This window comes from Podarcis liolepis (genome assembly GCF_965112155.1).
Source record: "Podarcis liolepis genome assembly, chromosome: 2".
In the NCBI taxonomy this organism is placed as follows: domain Eukaryota; kingdom Metazoa; phylum Chordata; class Lepidosauria; order Squamata; family Lacertidae; genus Podarcis; species Podarcis liolepis.
The window spans coordinates 113,640,358-113,660,871 of NC_139555.1; the positions used below are offsets into that span (position 1 = coordinate 113,640,358).

The 20,514-nt window shown below is 46.4% G+C and overlaps 1 protein-coding gene and 1 pseudogene across 2 annotated transcripts; one reads left to right on the top strand and one right to left on the bottom strand.

Moving 5' to 3' along the window:
* The first annotated feature begins 8 nt into the window (after positions 1–8).
* On the top strand, positions 9–20,009 carry LOC310700933 (uncharacterized protein). The gene is made up of 6 exons (XM_083490886.1): positions 9–1,282; positions 10,012–10,192; positions 11,253–11,367; positions 12,770–12,900; positions 17,322–17,486; positions 18,291–20,009. The coding sequence occupies exons 1-6, from the start codon at positions 630–632 to the stop codon at positions 18,579–18,581; spliced, it is 1,536 nt and encodes a 511-aa protein (XP_083347012.1). The 5' UTR covers positions 9–629; the 3' UTR covers positions 18,582–20,009.
* Positions 4,868–5,195, bottom strand: LOC310702021 (cytochrome c, testis-specific-like; annotated as a pseudogene). Its single transcript has one exon. The product of its transcript is annotated as a cytochrome c, testis-specific-like (transcript).
* Positions 20,010–20,514: the final 505 nt, after the last annotated feature.

The window sequence follows — 20,514 nt, forward strand, 5'->3', positions numbered from 1 at the left end:
GTGGAGAAGCTCTGCAGCTTCTGCCTGGGCTGGGCGTCTGGGGACACTTCTCACCACTTCATGGTCTTTGGGACCTTGCATATTCGGCTGGTCTCTTCTTCAGCCAGCTGCACACCTTGACTTCAACTTATAGACAGAGCGGATCTATTCTGCATCTTTTCCTCACATCTCACTTTGCACCGGGATTCTTGGACCCAGACTTGGATGCACCAAGTCTGCTAACTTTTTAAAAAGAATTAGCTGCTGGTCAGCTGGTTGATCAGATCTTTTCAGCTTTTTTTTTTGCTTCCAGCTTTCTCTATTTTTTCTCTCTTCACCCCTGGGCCTGACTGACCGAACTGTGAGTGCTACTAAAGTTGGCTTCCATTTAGGGGTCTCTCTGTGGTGGTGGCAACATCCTTTGAGTGGCTGCAAGAGCAGAAGAAAAGAGAGAAGTCTGATTTGGGGAAGAAGGACCTAGGGAGGTTTTTGGGGGCTGCGTTTCTTTGGACTGTCTGAACTTCCTCTAGCATCAGTTTATCCACACCTGGGTTCCCACCTTCGGATTAAAAGCAATAACTCTGCTTCCTGGACACTTTTGAGTTTAATAAGCACCAGCCTTTTGAAAAAAGAAAACAACCAATTTCGCCATGGCTGGGCATTTGGGCAGAGAGTTAGACCGCCCCTATCCTTTCCCTGTCCAAGGGCTTCACCTTGGCAACATCCCTGCTGTTCCTCACCATGAAGCTAGCGGAGGCTTCTTGCCTGAAGCCTTCAGTGGGGCGGCCCCTGGGCAGGGATTTGGGTTCAGGCCCGACTACGGGCCTCCGGGAGGGATGCTCGAGTCCCACCCTGGCGGAGGAGAAGCTCCCCGGACTTGGTACCCCTTCTCTGCTGGAGATCCCTGGAGCCACCACCCCGGGGTGATGATGGGGGCTTACGGGGTCCCTCAGCCCGGGGAAGCTGCTTGCCAAGGCCCAAAGCCTGACATCAAAGTGGAGCCTGACTTTGAGCAGCCGGGCCCCTCCTATGTGCACACCTGGGCAGGTGGCTGCCTGGTGCCGAACCCCTCGGCCTGCATTGCGCCTGGAGAGAGTGGTGGAGCTGCTTCACCCGGCGAGGAGCCCCAGCGCTCCAGCAGCCCCGCTAGCCAGGATGATGATCTGGGCAGCCTGACTGGCAGCGAGGAGACCAGTCCCCAGAGTAATGGTAGCAGCAGCCCAGGTGGGCAGGCAGCCTCTGGAGAAGTCAAGGAGGATGGTGGCGGCGGCAGCGGCAGCGGAGATGAGGTAAGGATGCTGTTGTGAGTCTGGGAACCCCAGGGGGAAGAGTGAGGGACATAAGAAACTGCCTTCTGCAGAGTCGAGCCCATCTAGTTCAGTATTACCTACACGGGCTGGCAGCTGCTTTCTACAAGATTTTGGATTCCCAGCCCTACAGATGGGTCGTGAGAGAGTATAAGAATTACGGAAAGGGAAATATGGAGAGTGTTCAACAAGTATATGGTGCAATGGACGCACCTAGTTTCCACATTGCTCTAGCTAGGATTGTCCTGTCTTGTCAACTTAATTGGGTACCCCATAGTTATTGTATGAAGTAGGGAGTGAATATCTATGTCCGTTTTCAGCATGCCGCAGGTCTTAAAGCAAAGGGTGGTCTGTCTGGGGGAGAGGAAAACCAGGACATGGTTAAAGCCACAGAGTCTGCGTTCGTATCAGTCTTAAAACGCAAAGGGATTGGTGGTAACTACCAGGAATAAACTTGGAAATGAGATTTCAGTGGCCCAGGGTTTGTGCAAGGATCTGAACTGTTATGATTCAAGTCTAAAAAACCTCTAGCCTCTGGTTGACCGTTTTCTACTTCAAGCGGTGTTGTGGTTGGGCTATACTTAATTGCATGCATGAGGCACGATGGTGACATGTTCTGCATGTAACCCCCATAGGGTTGCAAGGTTAGATGATGGTCTTTCTGGGCAGGTTTGAACCCCAGGACTTTCTCTTCAGAATGTAAGCTCTGGGTTCTCCAACTACTACTTGATTTGATTACATACTGGAGCCCTGCTGGATCAGGTCCATCTAGTTAGCCTCTTTTGCCAGCAGCAGCCAGACAGTCGCTCTGGAAAGCTCATAAGTAGGGCATGAATCCAGCAGCCTTGTTAGTTGCCAATAACTGGTATCCACTGGTAGGCTTCCCCTGTATCTGGAGGTTCTGCCTAGCTCTCATGGCTAATAGCTGTATCTGTTTATATCCCACCTTCATCTCCAAGTGGTGGTGTGTGTGGTTCTCCCCCTTCTCATTTAATCTTCACAACAACCCTGTGAGGTAGGTTAGGTTGAGAGGCAGTGACTTGAACTCTCCTTTTCCCCAGGTGTTTTCAGGCCAACGCACTAAAACCGCTAGGAGAGATTAGTCAAAATAAAAAAATTCCTTCCAGTAGCACCTTAAAGACCAACTAAGTTAGTTCTTGGTATGAGCTTTCGTGTGCATGCACACTTCTTCAGATACCTCTGAAGGTAGATTTCGTGCATGCACATGAAAGCTCATACCAAGAACTAACTTAGTTGGTCTTTAAGGTGCTACTGGAAGGAATTTTTTTATTTTGACTATGGCAGACCAACACGGCTACCTATCTGTAACTAGGAGAGATTAGAAGCATCTTGATAACAACACGGTGATTAGTGTGCCATGATTTATTCTTGACAAATCCATGCTGGCTCCTGCTAGGTTAATCACTTTTTTGATTGAGTTATTAACTTAGCAGATTGTGGCAATTGCTTGATGCCATTTATCTTGTTTTCAGCAAAACAGCTGACCAAAAAGTTTTTGTTAAGCGTGAGCTGGAGTATATTACTGTTCACTGGAAAAGTTTTTGTTAAGCGTGAGCTGGAGTATATTACTGTTCACTGGAAAAGTTTTTGTTAAGCGTGAGCTGGAGTATATTACTGTTCACTGGATTCACAAATGACTGGGAAACTGTCCTCAAAGATTGTTGAAGAACAAGAGCAAAATGGGGGGGGGAGGTTTCGTTTGGGGTGATGAGTCCTGGACCTGATATACTTTTATGTTCTTATCAGTGGCTACAGTACTTAGAAGAAGGGATAGAGGGAATCTTTATCACGGACAAAATGATTGAACTGAGGACAGGGTGTGTACCTGGTTTGACAGTAGTAACAAAACTATCTCTGGGTGGGACATGCATCAGATATCTGAAGAGCAAAAACTTGTTCTCTGCTGCCCCAGAGGGCTTTTATAGGCTTTTTATAGGAGGGAGATATTCCTTGAGTGTTAATGGAGCAGTTCAGCAATTACCTAGAGCAGTAATGAGCTCTCCCTCAGTGGTGGTCTCCAAGCAGAGACAGCCCTTATTGTGACGTTATATTCTACTTCTCAATTTCCAGTATGTAGCAGGGTGTTAAACAAGATGACTTATGAGGCCCCCTTTAGTTATAGGAACCTCCCCTCATTATGTGGCTTATAGAGATACTTACTGGTGGCCTCAGAGTTGCCGGGAAGAATTCCTTAGGATTTTATTTATTTATTCCAAGGACACGTCTGAAAACTTAGTGCCAGAGTCCACTGAAGATTTGGGATATCTAGATAGTTCGTTCTATCCCGTCATCTCTGCAAGCCTCTCCTTGTGCAAAAGTAATCAGTGTTGCTTATTTCCGCTTGTGTTTAAAATGGAAAGTTGCTGTGGCCCAGGGCATTCACTGATCATTGATAAACTCTCCAAGCTCAAGATCTTGCCTATTGAAAACCTTACAGCCCACAGCCAGGTGGCACATATCTTCTTCTTTTGCAGGTGACTGCATGGCCATTCCTATATATTCTCTGTGGGACGCATCCTGTTTCTATAAATGAGACACTGTAGGTGGGAGGAACTGTTTGTTTTAGTGCAAGTGGTTTTTCTTCTCCTCATCTCGTCTGCCCCGTATCTCATATTTGTGGTGTTGGGGTGGCTTTTCTAAGTCTCCAAGCTAAGGACTAAGCAGAAGTGGATTGTAGAAGTTTATAATTCTGAGCATGGTGAAAGGCAGGGGCATTTCCCTCCCCCCCCGCCCCCCCTCCATACCATAATTCTAGTCACCCAGCACAACTGATTGGCAGTGGGGTTAAAACTTATAAAGAGCAATGCTGGGTAAGTGTCCTGCAAAGGCTTTCCACTTTAAATGTCCTGTCAGATGGGATCAGGGCTCTCCCAACATGTCCCCTTAACTTATCCTCTGCATGTGTGTGCAGCGCCATTTCTGACACCCATAAGGTTTAGAGTTTCTGAAGTTGCTTTTTACTTGAATCAAGGTCAAAGAATCATTTTTGAGGGTCTAGTACAAAAGGTTGCGCGCTCTCTCTCTCTCTCTCTCTCTCTGTCTCTCTTCCCCTCACATGACACCACAATCCCATATCATCTCGTGATTCGCAAAAGTAAATTTCTGTTTTGAGTTCTGAAATTGCGTTTTCTTCATAAATCGCACCATGGCTTACAATGAGCCTTTTCAGTCATTCCCCTAAGTCTTTCCCTCCTTTTATCAGTTTTGTTGAACATAACATCCAGTCCTGCAAAATTTGATGTCTAGTTTGATCATTAACTTTTGGTTGATCCCAATAAAGGTATTTGTCCTGCTTTTTGTTTTTTGACAGAGAGGGGTTGTCGTTTTTTTAATTACACGATCAGGAAACACTAGAGTCACCCTGACTGTACTCATTCAATTCTATAAATTATAATGCAAGGACAAGTGCATACGTTAAGAATCATACGTCATCAAAGTTCTCTGGCTGAAGGATTTTTGAAGTCGTTGCAATATAATGCATGCAAAAACGGAAGGTTTAAAAACCAATCTCATCAGAGAGTCATTTCCATTTGTAAGGTGAAATAAGGCATTAGAAGCCATTAATTAGAAGTGGCCTCCTTAAGGCATGCTATTAAATCCATCCTCTCCCCATTCTTCTTAATGCCAACAAATGTCATCTTAGTTCCTGGAATATACCGTACTTCCTGGGGTTTTCCAAATAAACCTGCAGTGTATTTTCTTCCCAGGTTATACCTTTGCTTTTGTTGGCTTCCAGGCAAGAGGAACCTTCGGCTTGACCGGTCTTTTGGCCAAAAAGACCATGCAGACTAGGGCCAGTTTTGTGCTTGCCTCCCTTTCCAGTTGTGTGACACTGTGAACACTGATTTTCTGAACACTGATTTTCTTGCCCTTCTCAACATCTCCCATGACACGCAAAGTAGAGGAAGGGATGCAAAGTCGTTCTGTGCCCTGTGCTATCAGGGTTCTTCCCTGTTTTGATTCCTTAGTCCTGCTGCCCACATGACCCGGAAAAACTGTCTGCAGACAAACTCTGGCTCCCTCAGCCAGTAAAGCGAGATGAGCGCCACAACCCCAGAGTCGTTCGTGACTGGACTTAACTGTCAGGGGTCCTTTACCTTTATGCATTAATTGGGGGGGGGGCGGCACACAATGTCTCTTCCTCCCCATTCTGTGCTTTGCATCTGTTTCTACGTTCCAGAAACATTAAGAGCAAAAACCAAGCAAAAAAAGGTTCTCAATCCTGATTTTTTCCCCCAAAGGGCTCTAGGCACGTTCCATGTTGCATTTGAAATTCTCTTCATTCATTCAGCGGTGCTTTGAATTTAAAGGCAGTTTTCTCCTACCCTATTGCTTGGGAATAAACATCGTTCTACCTCGTAGAAAATGACAACAACGTTTTTAAAGTAAAAATTATAAAAATGACACCTATAATCATGTGCTTGCCTCCAGACTACAGTGGTACCTCTAGTTATGAACTTCATTCATTCCGGAGGTCCGTTCTTAACCTGAAACTGTTCTTAACTAGAGGCGTGCTTTCGCTAATGGGGCCTCTTGCTGTTGCTGCGCTGCCAGCACACTATTTCTGTTCTCATCCTGGGGCAAAGTTCTCAACTCGAGGTAACTCTTCCAGGTTAGCGGAGTTTGTAACCTGAAGCATTTGTAACCTGAGGCGTTTGTAACTCGAGGTAGCACTGTATAAGAAAGGATGCTATTGCCATGTGAGGCTACAGGCTTCCTGGGAGCCCAGTTATGTGTGGGAACTGGCAGTGGTTGCCTAGTGGTGAGAAAATGCACTCTGTATGTGCTCAGAGGTGTTTTACTGACATTACTGGGTAGGCCTATACCTAAATTTTCCTATCTCGGGAGAGGTCCTGGCTGGCTGTGCAGGATATTTGGCTTTAAATCCTGAAACAAGTATGGAATAAAGGGAAACTTGGCTTTGAGTGAGGACTTTCCTGGTAGTGGCACCCCGTTTGTGGAAAACCCACCCCAAACAGGCCTGCCAGCACCTTCTTTGAATTGTAACCCACTGTTTACATGTTATGTCATGCTGTGAAACTGAGTTTATCTCTCTGCTGACCATTTTTACTGCATTTTCATAAATGGATTATATATCCACATAGAGAACAAGGTTGTTTGGCAGCTGTATAAATGCCACCAATAGTTGTTTCTCTCCGAACTTTTTCACACTTCTGAAATTCAGAGAAGCTTTGAACGCCAACCGGCTTTCAAAAGAGGAATAGTCTTAAGGCCAGAAATAGTGGTGGCAACCTTATGTTGAGGCAGTTCAAATAACTGTATTGGAGGCACAGTTGACTTGTTATGCTAAAATCGTCTCCTGTGATCTCCAGGAGATCTGAGGGCCTTTGCAGCTTTGGGGCTGTTGTTTGGCCAGCCTGCTCCAGAAGGGAGTTCATACCTGCACCAAATAAATATTTTAAAAATGCTAAAGGGGGCGATTGTAGAAGTTTTGCGTTTCTCGAAGTGTTGTGGAGCAGGCATTCTTTATTGGGTGCAAAAGATCTTATCTGCAATGCGAGCCGAACCCTGCCCAGAGGTCTCTGCACTTGGGTCCAGTCAGTATCTGTCCCCTTGCCCAAAGATCAATGGAAGTGGGATGGGCGGGGGGAACACAAAAGACCCTTTTAATCTACTTTTGCTCTTTCTGAAGGGGGAAGGACAACACCGCCTTTTCTAGAAGAAGGCAAAATTGTCAGAAGGCAAAAGTTTTCACTGATGATGTTGCCAGGGTGGGGTATGGGGGGGGCCCACGAGAAGGGCCCCAGCTCATCTTTCAGGCTGTTTACCCTGCTGTGCTGATCAAGCTACAGCGTTTAAGCTGTTTTTTCACTCTTTCCCCCCTACCCTAGTTTTTTTTGGGTGTGTTTTTTGAGGGGGGAGCGCAGGGGAATGGCTCTGCTGCTACTTCTCAGGTTCCAAAATCCTGTCATGTATTTTTTTAAAAATGAGAAAGTTGGGTGGGTGAGAAATGGTGTTCCTTGCCTCTAACCACAATTACTATTACTTCTTGTTCTTAATACACATTCATTCCAAAGTTACACTACATCTTTGTCCACTGCCATAATATCACATAATATCCTCATCACTGTCCTGTTGACTCGACAAATACCCTTAATAGGAACCCAACTACCGATCTGATTTACTGTTACTGCACTGGACTTTTCCTGTATCTCTCCAGCCTTTCTTGATCCGTCTTTGCGTAAAAAAATCTGGCTTTGGCCACATTTGCCTCACACATTTAAAACGCTACGACAGCGCTTTAATAAAGAGTAATGGTTTCCCGCAAAGGATCCTGGGATCATTTGTTATGGGTGCTGAGAGTTGTGTCAGGAGACCCCCTATTCCCCCTCACAGAACTACATTTCCCAGCTTTCCCTGGAAAGAGGGACTGATTGTTAAACCACTCTGGGAATTGTAGCTCTGTGAGGGGAATTTTTGTGTGTGTGTCGCCTAACAACTCTCAGCATCCTTAACAACATCTTTACAGCTGCCATAATTCTTGGAGGGAAGCCATAGCTGTTTAAAGTGGTATCATAGCACTTCTGAATGTAGTGGTCTTAGAGCAGGCGTAGGCAGACTCAGCCCTCCAGATGTTTGGGACTACAATTACCATCATCCCTGACCACTGGTCCTGTTAGCTAGGGATGATGGGAGCTGTAGTCCCAAAACAGCTGGCGGGCCGAGTTTGCCTATGCCTGTCTTAGACACTCCAGGTCTTTTGACAATGGAAGAACTCCCAACCCTTAATTGTGTGGGAGATTGGCACCAAGAAAGAGGGCTACTTCAACCAATCTGGGGTAGCCAATGTGGGACCCTCCAGATAGACTACAGCTCCCATCATCCCTGGTTGTAATTTGGCTGGGTTGATGGGATCTGAGTCCACAACACATGGGAGTGTACCGTGTTGGCTATCCCTGGCCTAGGGACTGCAGCATGACCGTCTGTGGCAAGATGGGGAAAGTACACTGTTGAATAGCAGAAGGCTGGGAACAACACCCAGAGCAAAACTTGAGTCAAAGAATGGTGGATAGCCTGTTACATGTCTTTGAGGTCTTGTTAATCTCCTTTGCCTCTTGTAATCTCTCTCTGGGCTGGTGAGGGGTGAAAGATAGCAGAGCAGGAACCCTGTCCACTTCCTTGCGCAGGGCTTTGTGTATGCTCTTGTGAACCTCAGTCCTTATTTTGGGGTGCTTCAGGCTAAAAAGAGGTACCGGCAATGAGAATTCTGGCAGTGCTTGCTTTGAGACACACACACACACACACACACACACACAGAGAGAGAGAGAGAGAGAGAGAGAGAGAGAGAGAGAGATCCGATTTAAAAATCAGATGTTCCGCCTGCCCTAGAATCCTTTCTCTTTAATGCTAAAGTGTGTGAGGACAAACCCAAGTAGCTGGTGATGGATAAAAGGCTCTTGGCACATGTTATTGTTTAGTCGTGTCTGCCTCTTCGTGACCCCCTGGACCAGAGCACGCCAGGCACTCCTGTCTTCCACTGCCTCCCGCAGTTTGGTCAAACTCATGCTGGTAGCTTCGAGAACACTGTCCAACCATCTCGTCCTCTGTCGTCCCCTTCTCCTTGTGCCCTCCATCTTTCCCAACATCAGGGTCTTTTCCAGGGAGTCTTCTCTTCTCATGAGGTGGCCAAAGTATTGGAGCCTCAGCTTCAGGATCTGTCCTTCCAGTGAGCACTCAGGGCTGATTTCCTTAAGAAGGGATAGGTTTGCTCTTCTTGCAGTCTGTAACGTCTCTTAACCTTGCTGATAATCTCACCAGCTCAGCGTACTCTCTTATTTTGTTTTGCCATTCTTATTTAGATGGAATATCCTCTCCCTTCCAGCCTTTTGCGATTAGAATTATGGCAGCAACTGTTACATATGGTGGCAGTGCATTGCAGTTGATAACAACAAGCAGACAAATCTTCACCAAGACCCTCAGCAGTTTTCAAGTGGTCTGTGAGGAAGAAAGTTTGGGAGCCCCTGTCTTAACGGATGTTAGATTTCCCAGTTCTTAGATAAGCGTTGAAGCATCTCAGGTGGTTCTGTGGCTCCTAGGGCTGCTTCAAGACATTGGTTGCCTGAGGTGTTACAACAAATTTCACCTTGATGTGTGGGGAGAAACAGACTAATATCCAAATTATTTGAGCACCCAGCGGAGAAAATCTCTCATGCCAGGGTCTATCTGATAGTTTTACATTTTCTGATTCTTCATCTTGGAATAGAACCTAGAAGCTTAACTTACTACAGTCTATTTTTTGTACTTCATCCCTCCCCCAACCTTGTCCCTATTTTGTTCCGTTTTTAGTTGATCGAAGTAACAGAATCACTCAAATAACGCACTTTAGAAAACATTTTTTTAAAAATAAAATAAAATATGAAGTTGGAAAATGGGGTTCCTCATTCTGTCCTACCCTTTTTTTTCTGGGAAGGGTTGTGATCAGCTCTGATGGGCCATCAGACAGGGACACATTCAGACAACCATTTGATTCTTCCCCAAGGCTAAGGCGATCAGCTCCTTTAGTTCAAAAACAAAACGTCAATGTGTTTGGATTCCCCTGGTATTTGTGAAGGATATGAGTTTATCAGAGAAGCTATTTGCTTGACTAGACTGGGAGAAAGATCTAATCGGTGTCTGAAGAAAGATAACATATGCTAAAGACTAGTCCTGCAAGTTTTAAGTGATTAGTCATCCTCTGAGGCAGCAGTATATACAAAGAAAAATTCTTCCCTGGGGGGACTTTTCCCCCACATAGTCCCAGCACCTGCTCATTGGCAGACCAGTCTGGGAAGTATCCTCAGACACACACTCAGTTCAGTTACTTGATCTGTCCCTGTGAAAAAACTGGTCTGACTGCCAAGAAAGTGACTGCCATGTGGATTCCGGTATCATCACTGAGAAATAGGTTTATTCATACACGTAACTTTGTCCCAAGGCTTTTCAGGCTAATGGGGCCTGGTGGCTGATCAGTGTCATTCCCTCTGCACATGAGTAATATGTTTGTATCCAGATGCTCTTAAAAAAACACTCAAGGCAGGAATATTCTGCCATTAAGAGCTAAATTAGCTTTGGGGCTGAGAGCCCAGACTGTTTTTGTGATCAACTTCTGATAATGCAATGTACACTTCTAATTCACAAAAAGTCTCTCTCTCTCTCTCTCTCTCTCTCTCTCTCTCTCTCTCTCTCTCTCACACACACACACACACACACACACACACACACACACACACACACGGGAGAGAGAGATGCAATCAAAATTATTTGACCCCCATTGCAAATCAGGTTTATTACCAAAATTGCTGACTTTCAGCTGTTTGCAAGGGGCAAATTGAACAAAAGCAATTGACAAAATAAAAAAATTCCTTCTAGTAGCACCTTAAAGACCAACTAAGTTAGTTCTTGGTATGAGCTTTCGTGTGCATGCACACTTCTAGCCATGGAGAGAGATGTACAGTATTGCCCCAGGCCAAGCAGGAAAAACATTTTTTAACTAATTGGTTGCATTTGGCTTTTATTTTTAGATGTAGCAACTAGATATGACCTGTCTGTTGAACGGAGTTGATGAGAAACCTCTCATGAGCTGATGGCTTAGCCCAGTGGCAGGAAAGCTGTGGCGCTTGCTGCAGCTTTTGTCGTCCCTGACCACTGGCGACGCTCGGTGGGCCTCATGAGAATTGTAGTTCAGTAGCACGGCCACACGTTCTCTACCCCTGGCTTAACGGGTCAGAATCTTAAGTCTTACTGGCAAACTGGGGGAATGTTGGTGGTTAACTGGTGACCAATGGTTTAGGCTTTGAGGCCTGGGGGCCCGAGTGGGAAAGACAGCTACAACCTCTAGCTGTGGAGGTGAGATGGCCGTGGTGTTGATTTGATGTGTTTTCCCATAAACAAGCCGTCCCTGTTCTGTTTACCCAAGCCCACCTTTTCTCCCTCCTTTCTCCCTAGGTTCCTATTACAACCTCAGAGGATCTGGAAGAGTTTGCCAAGTTGCTCAAGCACAAAAGAATCTCGCTGGGCTTTACTCAGGCAGACGTAGGACTGGCCTTGGGTCTGCTGTATGGTGGGTATTTTTCCAGTGTTAATTAATTAATTAATTAATTATAATAATACCACAAAGGAGACCTTTCAGGTGTTCAGTGTGGGAATCCAGAAACAAGTCGAACACAATGAACTTATTCCCCTTCCTCCAGATATGGGGGTAAGCAGGTGGAAATGCTTATTGGGCTGGACCAGGCACAGGCAAACTCGGCCCTCCAGGTGTTTTGGGGACTACAATTCCCATCATCCCTGACCACCGGTCCTCTTAGCTAGGGATGATGGGAGTTGTAGTCCCAAAAAAACATATGGAAGGCTGAGTTTGCCTATGCCTGGGCTGGATCAACACATTTTGCTGGCTGAGGCAGAGCAGCAAGTTGCATATTTATTCTGCCTGAAGCCAAGGTGCATATATACTAGTGGTGGATGGGTTGTTAAAGGAGGGGTTGTGCCTCTGGTGGGGGAAACATTGTGCTCCTCCTCGGGTAGTTTTTCCTCTGTTGGTCCCCCCCCTGCATTTGTCTCTCACCTGTGGCTCCCAGAAGCTGTCAGCATGCAACAGATCAGGCATAGGCAAACTCTGGCCTCCAGATGTTTTGGGACTACAATTCCCATGATCCCCTAGCTAACAGGACCAGTGGTCAGGGAGCAATGGGAATTGTAGTCCCCAAACTTCTGAAGGGCCAGGTTTGCCTATGCCTGCAACAGATGGTGGGATGGCTCTTTCTAAAAACTCCTGCAGCCAATCAATCTGGTGCCAAATGTCTTGCTCTGCTTTCCTTTGGACAACGTCAGCGAGGCCAAGAGGGGTGTATCTGGGCAGCCCAGGACCTTTAGACACACTTCCCAGGCTTCCCCCTACCCCCGAGGAAAGCCTGGGTGGAAAAATAAGCCTGTGGCTAGTGGTGAAAACTCACAAGAGTTATCACAGATCCCTCCTTTGGAGGCAACTGAACCAGGAATGGCTGCCTCCAATCTTGGGCTGCCTCCGATCTGAGTCTAGGCTGTGTTTTTCATTATTATTATTATTATTATTATTATTATTATTATTATTATTATTATTATTAAATTTTATTTGTATCCTACCCTCCCCAGCCAAGACCGGGCTCAGGGCAGCTAACACCGGTATAAAAGCAATTGATTGAAATACAACTTAAAAACAAGATTAAGACACAACATTAAAATGCCGCCTCATTTCAGTAGGAACTTAAATCAAAAACATTTTTTGGAATGAAAACGTCAAGTCTTCACCAAGGCCAACTATCCAGACTGGTCCTACGTGGGCCAGAAAAAAGCCCGGGAAGTCCCCAATTGCAGAGTTATCGTTCCTGTTGCGTTGCCTGCCTACCTCTGCTTCTAGCACACTCCCTGCATTCCTGTCCCCAAATCTGTTTTTTGCCTGTCTTCTTCTTTTCTCCCTCCCGCAGGGAAGATGTTCAGCCAGACCACGATCTGCCGCTTCGAAGCCTTGCAGCTCAGCTTCAAGAACATGTGCAAACTGAAGCCCCTCCTCCAGCGCTGGCTGGAAGAGGCTGATTCCAACGAGAATTTGCAGGAGGTGAGCCTTCTGGAGAGAGGGAGTTGAGTGGCATGAACCTGGGGCCGGGGAGAAGTCATTGTCCGGGTTGCTAAATTATTATCATCAAACCATTGCTTGCCACCCTGCCTGGGGCTGCGCAGAGTTTCTTTGGCAATATTGATGGGCTTCTGTATACCTGAAGGCTGTATACCCCCATCGTTCAGCCCGGACACTGAGATCCAGCGCCGAGGGCCTTCTGGCAGTTCCCTCCCTGCGAGAAGTGAGGTTACAGGGAACCAGACAGAGGGCCTTCTCGGTAGTGGCTCCCTCCCTGTGGAACGCCCTCCCCAGATGTGAAGGAAATAAGCAGATATCTTCTCTTTAAAAGACATCTGAAGGCAGCCCTGTTTAGGGAAGTTTTTAATATTTAATGCTGTATTGTTTTTAACACTTGATTGGAAGCCACCCAGAGTGGCTGGGGAAACTCAGCCAGATGGGCGGGGTATAAATAATAAATTATTATTATATTATATCCAGCTAAATCAGGGGTCAGCAAGGTTTACCTTGCCTGGGCCGGTTCATTCCAGCGGAGATCCCTCTGTGAGCGTGCGCACGCCTGCAATTATCTGCATCTGCGCAGTCGCGATTTCCGGCACCGGGTAAGCGAGTCCCTGCACTGTGCTGCGCCAGTTTAGCACAGCGCACGGGGACTCGCCGAGAAGGTGGCTCGGTTTGGGGGCAGCTCGTGGGCCAGTTAAACAACCCCCGTAGGCTGCTTGTAGCCCATGGGCCTTAGGTTGCCTACTCCTGAGCTAAGTCATTGCACACACAGTTCCACGAGTGCAGCAGAATTCATTTCCCTCTTATCTCCCTGCACTTCTCGAAAATTATACCAGAGAGTAGGGGGAGAAGCCCTAGAGCAAATCTAAGGGGGTGCAGCAGCACCAGGAGGAAGGGAAAGGAGGAATAGTTTCTATGCACTCACAGAAGTTGTTTTCCACATGCAATGATTTGGTCTGATGCAACTCGTTCATTCTAAACTATGTTGCCCCAAAGAGATTACAGTCCAAAACAGTGATAAAAATGTGTTAAATTTATAAGCCACCCTTCAGTAATAGAAGTGCGAGAAGTGAGGTTACAGGGAAGCAGGCAGAGGGCCTTCTCGGTGGTGGTGCCTGCCCTGTGGAACGCCCTCCCATCAGATGTCAAGGAAATAAACAACTATCCGACTTTTAGAAGACATCTGAAGGCAGCCCTGTTCAGGGAAGTTTTTAATATTTGATGTTTTATTGTGCTTTTAATTCTGTTGGGGGCCGGCCAGAGTGTCTGGGGAAACCCAGCCAGATAGGTGGGGTAATAATAAATGATTATTATGGGAATATCAAGGTGGTATGCAGCATAAAAAAATTAATGCCGCAAAACTAATGACAGATGCTGCTACAGCAACAAAAATACGGGGCCAGTAACTTCTAAGTGGAGGGAAAGATGGGGTTATCTAGGGGGCAATGTGGACAAATACTGTCTTAAGGCTTCATCATCGCATTTGGGAGTGAGGCTGAAGAGAAAATAACAAAGCCAACGAAGGAAAAGTGGATTTGAAGGAGGTGAAGGGGATACCATTTGCACATCTCAAGGGATAAGGAGACTGGGCGAAGTTGTTTAAGGGGCTTGTATACTTTTTTTGAGGGGGTGAAGGTCATGGGCAGAGGTCAGGGCCGGATGTGGGTTTGATGAGGCCCTAAGCTACTGAAGGTAATGGGGCCCTATATATGTTCAGCTGTCCTTTGTCAACAACAAATTGTCGCTGTTTTTGTATGGTAATTTATGGACCTAAGGGACCCCTGACCATTAGGTCCAGTCGTGGCCAACTCTGGGGATGCGACACTCATCTCGCTTTACTGGCCGAGGGAGCCGGCGTACAGCTTCCGGGTCATGTGGCCAGCATGACTAAGCCACTTCTGGCGAACCAGAGCAGCACACGGAAACTCCATTTACCTTCCTGCCGGAGTGGTACTTATTTATCTAATTGCACTTTGACGTGCTTTTGAACTGCTAGGTTGGCAGGAGCAGGGACTGAGCAACGGGAGCTCACCCAGTCGCGGGGATACGAACCGCCGACCTTCTGATTGGCATGTCCTAGGCTCTGTGGTTTAACCCACAGCGCCACCCGTGTCCCACTAATTTATGGACCTAATAGGTATCTAAAGCCATTTGCACAGAACAAAATATGTATTTTATCAAAGTAATTGCTGAACTGAAATACAATTAAGAAAAAGTATATTAATAGTGAAATTATTTTTTGGGGGCCCCTAAACTATAGCTTGTTTAGCTTATACGTAAATCCGGCACTGGCAGAGATACAAGAAGCAAGGATAGGCTTTGGAAAGTAAGGCAAGGAGTCCATGCTAAAGAAGGGAATCCAGTAACTGACAAGAAAAAGACTAAATAAAAAATTCCTTCCAGTAGCACCTTAAAGACCAACTAAGTTTGTTCTTGGTATGAGCTTTCGTGTGCATGCACACTTCTTCAGATAAGCTTATACCAAGAACTAACTTAGTTGGTCTTTAAGGTGCTACTGGAAGGAATTTTTTATTTTGACTATGGCAGACCAACACGGCTACCTATCTGTAACAAGAAAAAGACTATCTGCTTATTATTATTTATTTCATGAAATTTATACGCCGCTTGATTTGAGGTTTGGGGTTTTTTTTGTTTTTTTACAAAATATAAAAGCCAAAACAACAACCACCCAGTGTTGCGGGCAGAGTGATAGGAGAGCTAAATTATGTTGGCAGTGAAGTTGGAGACCGAGATGCGAGTGTGCCAGGCCAGGGAGATGGAGGATGAACAGACTATTAACCAGAACTTTAGCTTATAAGAACAGAGGAAGGATGTGCGTGTGGAGTTCACAATACTGTGGGAGAAGAAGGGCAACAATTTGGCAAATGTGAGTTTGTGGTGTGTGAGGGGAGAGGAAATGAATCCAAGGCAGGTCTTGATGATGATGATAATAATAATGATAATAATTATGATTTATTATTTATACCCCACCCATCTGGCTGGGCTTCCCCAGCCACTCTGGGCGGCTTCCAACACAATATTAAAATACAGTAATGCATCAAACATTAAAAGCTTCCCTAAACGCCAAGAGGAGAAAGCTCAGAGGCGATCACTTGGGAGAAAATCATTCGAACTAGGAAATCTGAACTTAAGATTCTGTATCGTACACCCAGTGCAGAAATGCCACCATCCATCCCCAAAAGAGAAGTGGCATGGGCTTTGGGGGCAGCCTCAATATTTGCAGAAGTACAATCCTTTTAAAGAAAGCAAAGAACACCTTAAGCCTGAGGAGGACGGCAACAACAACTGAAACAGCCCAGTAGGGGCTGAGAACATAAGTTGAGCCCATGCTGGGTTAGGCCAGGTATGTAGGATGTACAGTGGTACCTCGGGTTACAGACGCTTCAGGTTACAGACTCCGCTAACCCAGAAATAGTACCTCGGGTTAAGAATGAGAATGGATGGATGAGAACAGAAATCGTGCAGTGGCGATGCGGCGGGAGCAGGAGGCCCCATTAGCTAAAGAGGTGCTTCAGGTTAAGAACAGACCTCCAGAATGAATTAAGTTCTTAACCCGAGGTACTACTGTATATGAGAGGAAGAGAGAGGAAGCACTTCAGAATTTAAAGAGCGAGGAAAGCTGGGGGGGGCATCTGCGGAAATGGTGGTATATGAAGGGCTTAGAACAGATTGAAGCACAGTGGACAATTCTGATATTGGAGAGGGGGAGAATAGACTAGAGTAGAACATCAAAGGTAAAAGAGGCTCTAAGGTAAAGGTAGAGGGACCCCTGGCCATTAGGTCCATTCATGGCCGACTCTGGGGTTGCGGCGTTCATCTCACTTTATTGGCTGAGGGAGCCGGCATACAGCTTCCGGGTCATGTGGCCAGCATGACTAAGCCGCTTCTGGCGCACCAGAGCAGCGCACGGAAACGCCATTTACCTTCTCACCGGAGCAGTACCTATTTATATACTTGCACTTTGATGTGCTTTCGAACTGCTAGGTTGGCAGGAGCTGGGACCAAGCAATGGGAGCTCACCCCGTCGCGGGGATTCGAACCGCCAACCTTCTGATCGGCAAGTCCTAGGCTCTGTGGTTTAACCCACAGCGCCACCTGCGTCCTAAAAGAGGCTCTAGGATTTGCCAAAATGGCTATCGATCAGGGTGGCGTAGCAATGTTGGTTGGTTGGCTGGCTGGCCAGCCCACAGGGTGAATATACTTCAGAATCATTTGACCGTGGCTTACATTGGGAGGGAGTTATCGAGGCTCCCAGCGCCTCCTTGTGCCTATGCCAGTGAGCACACACAGGAGGAGCGTCACTGATGGGAAGGGTGGGTTGTTGTGGGTCTGGGTTGTGGGTTTGGCAGCGTCACCAAACATGGCTATCCCTTGTGCAGCAGCTGTGCTCCATGGAGTCTGCCATGATCCAAGCCCGGAAACGTAAACGTACCAGCATTGAGAACAGCGTGCGGGGCACCCTCGAGTCTTACTTCCTGCGCTGCCCCAAGCCCAACGTGGACGAGATCGAGCAGATTGCTGATAACCTCAGCCTGGAGAAGGATGTGAGTGACACCCATCTTTCTTCACCCTCCCAAGCGCCTGCTACTTCACTACTCCTGGCAAAAATTAAAATATAAAAAAAATCTTTTGCCATCAAAATGAGCCCAGTCCAACATGACGGGCTCAAGCTCCTGACAGTATTTGGTGGGTGGGGTATAATATTTATCGACTGATTTGTTGCCATTTATAATATATCCGTCTCTAGCCTGCCCCCATGAGTGCTCATTCATTCATTCATTCATAGCATTTATTTCCCACCTTTCAGCTGTGAAAGCCCTCAGAGCAGCTTACAAATCAATTAAAAAAACAGCAGCCACTCCTCAGGCTTACAGTGTCCAAAAAGACATAACTCAAAAGAAAAAAGGACTGGATGATAAACGAGCAAAATTCACACCCAAATCGCTGCAGCGTTTAGCAAATGGTTTCTACAAATCTTGGGGTTCTACCACCTGGGGCCAGATCTGAACATGCAGATTTAATTATTGTTTATTGTTTGTTAAAATAATGCCTTTTAAAAAAAAATCGCTTCTGACGTTTATTATTCAACAAGCGAAACATGCAAGCAACACAAGTCCCAGCACTCCCGACTTTAGAGTTGGGGACTGAGGTCATGAAGTGTGTGGGGGGGTGATTCCAAGAGACTTTGTGTTCCTGTTCTGCAATGCGCAAGAGAGAAGGTCTTGCAGAACCCTCTGGGGAGACGAGAAATGGCAGGAAGGGGGTGTGGGTCAAGACGGAGGAAGTTGCCTTGGCAGTAACCTATATATGTCTTCTTCTTTTCTCCCCCTTTGCCCGCACACTTGTAGGTTGTCCGCGTCTGGTTCTGCAACCGCCGCCAGAAGGGCAGGCGCAACTTAGGGGCTGGCTCGCGGGATGATTACGACGGGCCGGCCCTCCCGCCTCCCTTCCCTCATGGCGCGCGCCAGGCTCCGCCCCCCGGGCTCGGCCCCGCCCACCACCAGCTGGGCCCACCCCACCAGGGCTACAATGGCGCTGCCTTTGCTGCCCTGTACCTGCCCCCGTTCCACGAAGGGGACGCCTTCGTTCCTTCCCCCTCTGGCTCTGGCGTCATGGGCCACCCAATGCATTCAAGCTGAAGACACCCCCCCCCCTTTTAAACAAGTTTCTTCCTCCTAAGCCTTAGTCGGGAAGAACCCCCTCAGGCTAGTTCCTTGCTTTCTAACTAAGGAGCCTTTAAGAAAGGGGTTGTCTAATTTTTGTCTTTTATTTTTTGCTTTTTAAATCAGGCATGCAGGACTTCTTGGCGGTATTGCAATTTTGAGGGGAAACGGGCGAGGCATCTAGTTTTTTTATTGTAACCGTGGTTTTAAATTGCTGCTCATCACACTCCCAAGGCAAGAAAATGGTGCCCCCAGAACACGCATAGGCAACCTTCGGCCCTTGAGACTACAATTCCCATCATCCCTGACCACTGGTCCTGTTAGCTAGGGATAATGGGAGTTGTAAGCCAAAACATCTGGAGCGCCGAAGGTTGCCTATGCCTGCCCCAGAAGCATCAATGGGGACTTTTAACAAAAAGAGTTCTAGTTTGCTGGAGCCATCTTTTTAATCTCCATTGTATCACTACAATTGTAATCTGGACATCAGCTCTCTTTCTCTATCTCCCCCTCCAAGACTGAAAGAATTGACAGCAGCCTTTGCCAATCTGCTGCCGTCCAGATGTTTGGACTACCATCAGTCCCAGTCAGCACAGCTGCTCTGTCTTGGTCTGATGGGACTCGTGGTCCAAAACATCTGGACGGCACTGGGTTGGGGAACGCTGATCTACTGACTTTAGCAGCCGGAGAAGAATCATGCTTTTAAGTTCAGCATTTTAAAGAAGCATTCTCCTGTTGAGATTGGTGAGGCTTAGAAGTGCTTTAGCAATGGCCTGGTAGACAAACAGCAGTTGAGATGCAAAACTGATTCTGCAGTTGACAACTGGGTGGTTCAGTTTTCCTCCATGAAACGAAAATTCCCACGGAGAATAATACTTCCTTCTACAGAAGAGCTATACAGAAGTGTACAGTCCAGATAGTTTTTAGAATGTAGTGTCCTCTTCTGTGTTAACTAGGGCCGGTGCTTAGGTTGTGGCAACCTTTCTAGAAAACCTAGGTTAGCAGCTCCCCAGGAAACCTTTTAATCTGGAATGTCTCCCGAAATGGATTATCTTTTAGGCCTCCTGACTGTCAAACCTCAAAGTAGATTTTGTTCTAGGCACTGACTTCCTCTCTTGAGCAAAGAATGCAAAGTTAGTTTTGAAACCGAAGTTAGTTTAGAAATTTGTGTGAGAGAGAGACTGATTGGAAGAGATTGGGATACATGAATGCATATCTTTTCCTGAAAATTTAGGATGGTCCTTTTGGTGCTCTAGCAGAGTTTTCCCCAACCCTGGGGCACTCCCACCATCCCTGACTATTGTTCATGACGGCGGTTGCGCTCCAACATCTTGTGCAGGCCCAAGGTTGGAAAAACCACTCTAGAATGTCTACATTGCTCTAGAACGGTTGGTGCATAATAATAATAATTTAAAAAATCAGTGCCTTTCCCCCCCAAGGGCATCTGTCCCTTTTTTAGAAATACCTTGCCTTGTTCACAAATTGCGGCAAACGTCTGAAACAATTCCTTTAAAAGAGAAAACAGTGAGAGGCATTTGATTTCCTCTTCACTTCCTTTCCCATTTATTTGCTATTCAGTATTTACTATTGCTTCTAGTATGGGAGAAGCACGGTGGTTGTTGTAGTGGTGTTCTTAAAAGAGGCCAAATTATTACGGATCATTTATTTTTAAGTTTTGTAATGTATTCTTGGCACTCTGAACTGTATGCATGCCATTTCTCATAACAGACCCCTATTAAAAAAAAAAAATGCCAATCATATTGTGTGTCTCATTTTCTAAACCAGGAGCACACTGACTCCTACCAGGTTGGTACACAAACCAGTTTAGTCATCCTTGTACCCCCATTGCATTCTCTGACTTTTCTTCCTACACTACCTGCCATCTAATTTTCTCATCTGAACAGGAAGAGGG

What these genes read in the sequence shown, in the direction of transcription:
- LOC310700933 (XM_083490886.1), top strand. Translation starts at nt 630, where the DNA reads ATGGCTGGGCATTTGGGCAGAGAGTTAGACCGCCCCTATCCTTTCCCT. An exon ending in CCAACGAGAATTTGCAGGAG is followed by an intron (nt 12,901 to 17,321) that starts GTGAGCCTTCTG and finishes TCCCTTGTGCAG; the next exon opens with CAGCTGTGCTCCATGGAGTC. An exon ending in ACCTCAGCCTGGAGAAGGAT is followed by an intron (nt 17,487 to 18,290) that starts GTGAGTGACACC and finishes GCACACTTGTAG; the next exon opens with GTTGTCCGCGTCTGGTTCTG.